At 31.9% G+C, this 9112-nt stretch overlaps 1 protein-coding gene across 1 annotated transcript; it reads left to right on the forward strand.

Moving 5' to 3' along the window:
* The first annotated feature begins 1376 nt into the window (after nucleotides 1–1376).
* On the forward strand, nucleotides 1377–6784 carry LOC149906504 (major royal jelly protein 7-like). The gene is made up of 5 exons (XM_090105001.1): nucleotides 1377–1501; nucleotides 2328–2475; nucleotides 3930–4126; nucleotides 5298–5521; nucleotides 6497–6784. The coding sequence occupies exons 1-5, from the start codon at nucleotides 1386–1388 to the stop codon at nucleotides 6775–6777; spliced, it is 966 nt and encodes a 321-aa protein (XP_089961127.1). The 5' UTR covers nucleotides 1377–1385; the 3' UTR covers nucleotides 6778–6784.
* Nucleotides 6785–9112: the final 2328 nt, after the last annotated feature.

The following is a 9112-nucleotide window of genomic DNA, read 5'->3' on the forward strand; positions in this document are numbered from 1 at the left end:
GTTGGATTCAATTCCGCAACTTCAAATAATATTTCCCATGCTCGATCGTGTTTTTGTGTTCGATCAATAGAATTAACAACTTATGTGATGACAATACCACAGGAAACGAGAGCCCTACCCGCAAATATTTATATAACGTCCCACGTATGCTATTTAGAGCATAACAAATTTGGATCCTTGGCTTTATTATATCTTTCAATTTTCAAATCATTATATTAATAGTTTTTACAGAGCACATGACCGTCCTATTTTAAATTCATTTAAGACATACTTATTATGTTTGAATGATTTATATGCTACGAACACTTCACTTTGCTCAATAACAATCCAAATGAATATATAAAAAGATATAGGTTCTATAGGTGATCTAATTTAAATTGAATGTTAGTAAATCAAGACTCCGAAACAGCCGAAGGCAGTATTTTGTAAATGCACTGCACGATATTACAATTCATGATTTTATCTTAAACTTATAGACATATTGAAATAAAACATTTCAATTATTACTCGCAATTTTTATAACAAATTATATTTTATATAATAACTTTACAATATAATATAATTATAGTTAACTTGACATGAAATTTATTAAAATATATAGGTATTAGGTATCTAAACTGATAAAGGACACTAACAGAACATGAAGTGAATACTTATTCAGCTGCCTTTATATCCCTATTATTTTATCTTCCTCTCAAGTATCTGCTTTGAATGCATGCAAATTTTTACCTTCCTGTATGCCTGGCTCCTAAAAATCGCTGAAAGCTTAACCTAGGCGAAAGGTTACTGCTGCGATTTGCGATAAGTCCTGACTTCTAATACTATTATTTTAATTTCAAGGTGGTCATACTGTATAATTTTGGTGATTGGTATAGCAACAGTAACATTGACCTGTCAGTTTAATCAAATGGCCAAGCATTGCAAAAAATACGAATATAGTGATTAAAAATATTAATCTTAATTGTTGTTTTCCTAACGTCCTACACGTTAGGAAAAAATCCTGCCCATCATCCCGTCCTGCTTTAAAATTATCGAAGAATTAGAGTAACTTTAGTTTCAAACCTAACAAAAAAAAAAATAATATGAAGAAAAAAACAGCATTTTAAATGCTCCAAAAACAGATGAATGTGATTCGCGTAACAACAGTTCATCGAATTCTCTTAAACTTAATATGAACCACGGTTGGCAGTATTTCGAAAGAATTTAACTTGCTGATTGATTAATTGCCCGATTTAATTTTTGGACAAGTTAAACAGTTATACGTGATTCTTCTTTTCATGAAGATGTTTTATACGATTATTTTGATAAATTTTGCAGTATGGGTCAATTTTGTTTGGAGTAAAAATTACCCAAATAACATTGTATGGAGCGGTGGTCCATTACATATGAATTGTGAACATGGTGCAGATTTATGGATGAAAAGCAAATCGTATGAAAAAGATAACATAATTGCAATCAAAGCTATAAAGTACATGGATGAAATCTTCGTAAGCACACCCAGGTAATTCGTTTTTTATTTTTCTATGAGTATAAGCACGTAAAGGTACGTTATAATAATCCTTGATTAATTCATTCACATCCGGCATTGTCAATATATGTATTTACTTTTCAAAATGTAAATCCGGGTTCCACAATTTTTTAAAGTATTAGTTTGGTATAGGTACTCAGATCCAAAAAAGATTGGTGAAACATTCATATCTTTATCGATTTTTTCTTATAAGTAGTACCTAATTAATGTTATTAAAACTGTTGTAATTGACATTATCTCGACCCGACTTCGACATACTAGCTCCATTGCATAAATGCCGTTCAAAGTAAAAAAATAATTGCATTTTTGCGTTCACTGTCACTATGCGACCCTACTTATAAGCAACGCACAATGCAACTCATGCATAAAGAAGTACTTCCTTATTTCGTGTCTGAGTTATCAAAGCACTACTAGTAGTTAAAGCATTAGGTATATCCGCCATAAAGTCGGTCGCCAGTATATTCTAAAATCCACTATTAAGAGTTGTTACAAATTCATCGTAAGCTATTAAACTTAGTTAAAATGTAAAGGATGGTATGTTCTAACTTCTGATATGTTGATCTTACTCTCTTATTGATTGTGAAATCCTCATGATACTTTCCATTGACTTAACAGATGCGGGTAGAAATAACATCAACATACATAATGTGGATCATTGAATATAAAGTTACTAAAAATAAAACAATTGTTTGTACTTTTCAGTATCGACAACCTATTATTGTTATTATTGGCATATTATGTATCTTTATAAATAGGTCATGAAAGTTTATTATTATTAAAAGAATATTCTTTAACACAGGTTAAAGCCAGGTGTTTTGGCGGGTGTATGGCTCTTGATTCAAGCAAATAAGGGGGTCGAATTGCAACCATTCCCAGAATTACGTTCGCACCATATTGCTGACTGTAGAGCTATACAAAACGTCATCGACATGCATTTAGATAATTTAGTAAGTATTTTTATCATGGAAGAAATTACAAACTAGAAGCTTGCGTAGTTCCCAAACGCAGAGTAAATTATATAAGTACCTAAATAATAATTTTGGGTGTTTAAACAAACGTTGTGTATATTGGAGTATATTAAGTTTGTAGAAATAGAATGCATACTAATGTAGAGATCTTCTTCAACAATAGTAAACGTATACCTGCATTCATTTATAAATATAAATTGTTGTGTTTCGTTTTCGTAGTAGGCTGTGTGTGACTATATTATATGTAGATAAAAAAATTTAACATTTTTGCTTATTACAAATTATTGAATTTATAGAAATCAAACGTATTCAGGTATTCTTATACAACAACGTACCTATAGTTTTATATTATTTGTGCAAACATACTCGTCTAGAAAAAATCTCAAATTTTGTTCGATAATATTCAAAATAATAAAAGAACTAGAGTGGAAAGGCGTTTGCCATCTAAGTGAAACACGGAAAAGATTCAAAGTGATGTTCAATTTAATATATTGTATTTATATAAATTCGTTGAATTAAATTTATTGAAATTCTCGTTACATTTACCAACACATGTTACGCTTACAGCGTTATGCACATATTATTTCCAAAACAACTATCTACCACATCTTTTCATATTATCGAAATGGTCTGTAAACATAAGTTTGTGTGAGTATGTCCTGCTTTAGTAATTGTGTCAGACATTACGCAACTTATTCTGAAGGTTGTTACTTTTAAAATGAAAGTCAAAAATGAGTACTCAATACTTATTCAAAGCCGTTTAAAAAAACTGAAAATTATTCAAGTTTTACAATTCAAAACTTAGTTTTTATTTGTAAAATGTATGCCGATTAGTATCAGCATACATTTTACATTTTCTTTATAATTAACGAGAAGTAAAAGATTAATGTAGAGCCAATCTCAAAGATCAAAAACCAAGGGTTAAAAGCTCAGGTAAGAATTAATTATTAGCTAGTGAGCTTGATTAATTTCTATCATTCTTAATTTATAAATAAATAAACGAACTTTACCACATTCTTGTTGTTTCTTTTACGATTGTTGATAAAATGAGAAAAAATTGTATGAGATTTGCAGCTTACCTAAACTGTTTCTTGTTATATTTTATAAAATAAAAAAAAATGTTTTGTTAGTAATTAAACTGAAACATTAATAAACAAGCAGATACCATAGAATGATAGAGTAAAAAGTAAAACAATATGAAAACACAATATGAAGTTTAATACATTTCAATTTTAGGGAGCACACTTACTTGGGTCGCATGTTCTAGAAATTTTAAGGGAAGAAGCTTTTGTGATGCAAACCAATTCATGCGTTGTCATTTTGTCTATTTCTAAGATAAAATAACAACAAGTTTATGATGCTCAAAGAAATCAGTGAAATTTTCATTTTGAATCGTGTTCTATCAATCTAATGTACGTTCCTCTATATTGCAGGGAAATCTATGGGTTCTCGATAGTGGAATCATAGAGACTTTCGTTTCGCCCCGCTGCACGTGCCCACCAAAGATAGTGGGCATTAGCCTGCTGTTGAAGAAACTGACAAAACAAATCGATCTTTCGCATTTAACCGAGCCAACATCCCTTCTACAAAATATCGTCGTCGAATACACCATTGCAGGAAAACCTTTCATGTATGACGATTTAATACTAACTTAGAATTTCACTACTATTTTTGGCTTCTAGAAAAACGTGTTTGACCGTTGTATTGGATTCTCCATTACATATTTGATGTAAGAACTGCTGTTATTCGACTTTTTTAACTCTTTTAATTATCGACTTCCCTATAGGTAATGTTTACATAATGTGAAAACTCTAATTACCTACGTACAGTAGAAGGTTGCTTTTACCTTGAATGTGTTTTGAGTAACTGCTCTAACTAACGATATACATAGTTAACGCGATGACAAGTTCCTGCCTCCGGTAACGCTATTAGCTATGCTTAACGCGTAAGTGGTCTGGAATTTCATACTGACTCTATTATTAACGGTCCATAATATCTCAGCCTCAATAATACAGTTAGGAACAAAATATTAAATAAAAAAAAGTCGAATACTACTACCACAGACTAATAATAATATACTGCTACTACTAATGTAATTGAGCATAATATCAGGAACAAGAATTTTGTTTGTAACAAATTCTTCTCGAATCGGTTCATCCGTTTGGGCTCTACGATACGATATACGGACTAACAGTTTCTACACAGTTTATTTCTACATGTCATGACAAAACGCAATACTGGTGTAAATCCATTGCAGGGTTTAAAATCAATGCAAAATTTCTTTATACTTAGATAGGTATATTGTGGACCACTTATATAGGTCTGGGATATTACCTGCTAACCTAAACATGCTCACACGGGAAATACTTGGAAAATACCGCCGTCCTCATGAGCATTAGTGCGAATCACTAGAATAATTTTAAGTGAGTGAAAGTACTTTGCCTGCGCTGCTATTGTCTTCACCGCTTTGTTATTGATTCTCCTGGGCAACAACTCTTATGGTAGAGTCATTCATAAAGGAGTATCCCAAGACATTGATAGCGTTCCACGTAGGTATTTCATTCTTATTTATTTTCTCTTGTATGTAGGTGAACTATCGATTTGCTTTCGAGTTACAAAATTTAAAAGTTTGATCGAAAACACTATAAAATAACATAGACGTAGATCAATCGTAAAACTTTATGACTTGAAAGGATCCATAACCTTTTACTTTACTATTAGTCGAAAATTTAACCGTATTTCAATTACATGAAAGGAAACAATAATGTAATGACCATCAAACTATAATACTGTTTATTTAGGTATGTCTCCGATGCGTCTCGAGGTGCGATAATAGTGTACGACGTCGCAAAAGAGTCGGGTTGGCATGTGACTGCATGCTCTGCATCACCTGGAATCCAGCTAGCTCTGGTGAAGAGAGGGCTGGCACAATCCATTCTAGTGATGATTAGTCTTAACAAGCCAGGGATTTTTGAGCTGGATACCGGAATATTGAAAAGGAAGAACGCTCATTCAACTTTACGAGGTAAGCGTAAACCTAACTAACATTTTAAAAGTCAAGTTTTTTAAGAATGAAAAAGCATGTGTGTTGCGTTTTCATGCAAAACAGCTGATCGGTTTTATATGAAATTTGGTACAGAAAAATATAATAATAGAAGGGCTGAAGCTGCGGAATGTAGCTTGTTTTCTAAAATATATATAAATACTTTGCCTACCTCTTGTTACTCAGGAAAAAAGTATTGCAAGGTTGTTATGTTATACCTATATTTTGTAAAGGTATGTATTGAACTATTGAATAAGCTTTGTATGTATTTAAAAAGCTTATGTAGTGAATAAATTAATCCTGCTAAGTACAACAGACTGGGATATCTAGTCTATTGCTCAACAAATTAAATATTAATTAATCATATTGCATAAATTATATCGTAATTGTTAGAGTATAGAACTTTTGAAATTAATACATTGTGATACCTACTTACAAAGACAAACCGGTAGACAAGGTTTTTGTTTAGACACTGTATAAGTGACTTTGTAAGATACCTATAGCTGACACTAAAAATTTGCGACTTTTATTATAGAGGAAGATAAATAATAGGTAATTTGATTATTTTAGTTACGTAGGTATATAATAGTAAGTAGTAATAACCCTGAAAAATAATATTGATGAAGTCAAGTTGTTCTAAATGTGTAAATTCACTTAAGATAAATCAATGTGAATAACGATGAAAAACTTTTATAACTCTATCAATATAACACAATATATTTAATTAACCGACTTGTAAATGGCACATGTCAATCAGTTATAATTTGTATATGAGAATGTATCGATATTTCCTTTCACATTTCGTTAAAAAGGATGCAAACGATTAATTGCCATTTAAACATTGATTATATTAATATGACATTCACAAAGCTATCGATTGTAATCTTTTCCACCTATTTAACATCCTTTATTACTTCCTCTTGTACAATAACCGCAATATATTAATTATCATTTCAGTGTTCGGGGAGCAAACGAAACCGGTGGTATTGTTAGGCTTTCACGCACACCACGTATATTTGCGACACACGGATTGCACAGATGTACTCTCCTGGGATACACGCCTCATGTATAATTCATCACACTTGACGGATATCCATTCAGCAGGGCCACGACTTGTGCCTACGTCAGTCACTGCCGATCACAAACGCAATTTATTGATATTGGATTCAAACTATGGCGACGCAGTTCAAAGCAATGTTCCTGCGTATCATAGAATTACCTTTATAAGTCAGCCTTAAAACTGCAATAAATTGGAATATTAACTTTTGCGTGTTTATTCTAATAACCGCCCATAGATATTATTTTTCGGCTAGTTAATTACAAATTACAATATTATTTATTAGATGGTAATTAATTGGTTGTATATACTTGTAATAATTATTTGCAACCTTCACGAAGAGAAAGAACTTGCAGGACACGTTTTAGACGCAACAAAACGTGTCTACCGCTTTATATTCAGGCTTTAAATCTAAAAGTTGTGATGTTGAGTTTCTAAAATCTCTAAATCTATCTACGAATTAGTAATGTCGCAATTAGATTTATTTAAATTTTTCTTTTGTCGGATTTCTTTAAGTTCTAACTTCTAAGACGTAATATGAATATTTTATCGTCGTAGAATTTTAGGGTTCTAATTATGAGGGGTTAGGCGGTCAGCGAAAATTCAGATATTGGCGCCTGAGGTGAGGGGTGAGGGGTTCCGCGTTTAGTATGGAATCAACGTGCTCGAAATAAAAATCGTAAGCGCCATTCACATTTTTATAAAAAAAGTGAATGAAAATATGTATTTAGTTTTTTCTAAATCTAAAACAGTCACGAAATCGAGAAGGTAAATACCTATGTATTTGTGATTTTATACGAATTATTATCGTATAATACGGTTGTAATGAGCATTTATATACGATATTTTAGAGGTAACTTAAGGATTTTTTTATCGAGCAAAATTTTTCCAATCGTGTTTTGGAAACAGTCATGAGTCATCCCATCACACATACGTTCTGTAAAACATATTAGAAATTTCAGTGCGAATAAACTTCAATATTTTCAATTATAGCTCATAGATAACAGTCCATTTTGCCATTTTCACCTACTTAAGGGGCCTTAATATGTGTACCTATAGGTAGAAACCTAGTCCGATAATATTTATTAATTATCTTTTTTATTATTTCTTTGCATGTCGCAACAGCGAGATTTATCGTATGATTTTCATATCTGGAGGACCGAGAAAGATTATAAGCAACGTTGGTTTAATGATCTAAGTAAGCAACCGTTCCTATGGGAATTTTCTTAAAACGCACAGGCGACGCGCGCGGGCAACATCTATAAATTCATACAATCAAGTTGATCAAAATGTCTATATAAAAATCAATTATTGCAAAAGTGATTCAAAGGAAGCGCTGTAAATAATAATTACAAGCAAGGAATTTCTGCGAAGGCCTTTATTACTTTGTTACCGCTTATTGTTAAGAAATATGTTTGTTTACATCGCTGTTAATAAATGGTGGATGTAATTTTTTTCAGGGCTATATTCATTGCGGTCTACATACCTGTTATTTTTTTAATAATAAGTTAATAGTGGACGGAAAATTATTTTAACGATTTACTAATAGGTAAGTACTGGTATTTACACATTTTGAAATGTTAGGTAAATTTACAATATTCATCTTGGTTCAAAACTTTTAAACCGCCGAAACATTTGAAATCCAACCGTTTTCCCCAGTCTATTCTTTTTCAAATTTATAGGGGGCCAATGTGCATATTCAATAAATTAATAATTATTAACATTGGGCTATTCTGTAAGACCTTATACGCATTTAGTGGGAGAGACCACGCGGTCTCTCCTACTAAAAAATATATATATAGTTACGTCGGCCTCCGTGCGTTGGTTGAAAATATAGCAATTTTGTAATTTTATATGTGATTTATGTTATTAACCTTAAACAAGATCTTTAATTGTATCCTTTACAATAACTAATTTAGGCTGTCTAGACAATGCGCCTACCGAGTCGGAAATTACCTTCACTTAACGGCTGGAATTTCACCTTCACAAGTTTCAACTGTGTTCGTAATCATTGTAAGAATTAGGTCCTACAATTCACGAGGCACGAGCAATATAGAATTTCACAAAAGTACGTGACATTTGCATACATTATTGCAATGTGGTCTGTTGAATCCATGTTGAATCGGATTTACCAGTAGAAACTATTAGTGTTTATAAATTATCAAGTGCTAACTAATAACCTATATATAAAAATGAATCGCAAAATGTGTTGGTAAGCGCATAACTCGAGAACGGCTGAACCGATTTCGATAATTCTTTTTTTATTATATTCCTTGAAGTACGAGGATGGTTTTTATGTAGAGAAAACGTAAATATGTACCACGGGCGAAGCCTGGGCGGACCGCTAGTAACCTAAAAAATTAAACCTTACTATATTATGTATAGTCGATACGTTAAACTTGTCGAAGGTAAGGTCCATTAATATAATATACAGTATTGATATCTGTATAAAAGGTCGAAAATATAAGATTGAGTGGACACAGACATCAAGTGGGGAAGTTTCGGGTGGTAAAAAA

This window comes from Colias eurytheme, chromosome 8 (assembly GCF_061535395.1).
Source record: "Colias eurytheme isolate Ceu_HAF_F1 chromosome 8, ilColEury1 Martin Lab GWU primary, whole genome shotgun sequence".
Lineage (NCBI taxonomy): Eukaryota > Metazoa > Arthropoda > Insecta > Lepidoptera > Pieridae > Colias > Colias eurytheme.

Coding starts and splice junctions, on each gene's coding strand:
- LOC149906504 (XM_090105001.1), top strand. CDS start 1,386: ATGAATTGTGAACATGGTGCAGATTTATGGATGAAAAGCAAATCGTAT. Junction 2,476..3,929: donor ACATGCATTTAGATAATTTA/GTAAGTATTTTT, acceptor TCTATATTGCAG/GGAAATCTATGGGTTCTCGA. Junction 5,522..6,496: donor CGCTCATTCAACTTTACGAG/GTAAGCGTAAAC, acceptor TTATCATTTCAG/TGTTCGGGGAGCAAACGAAA.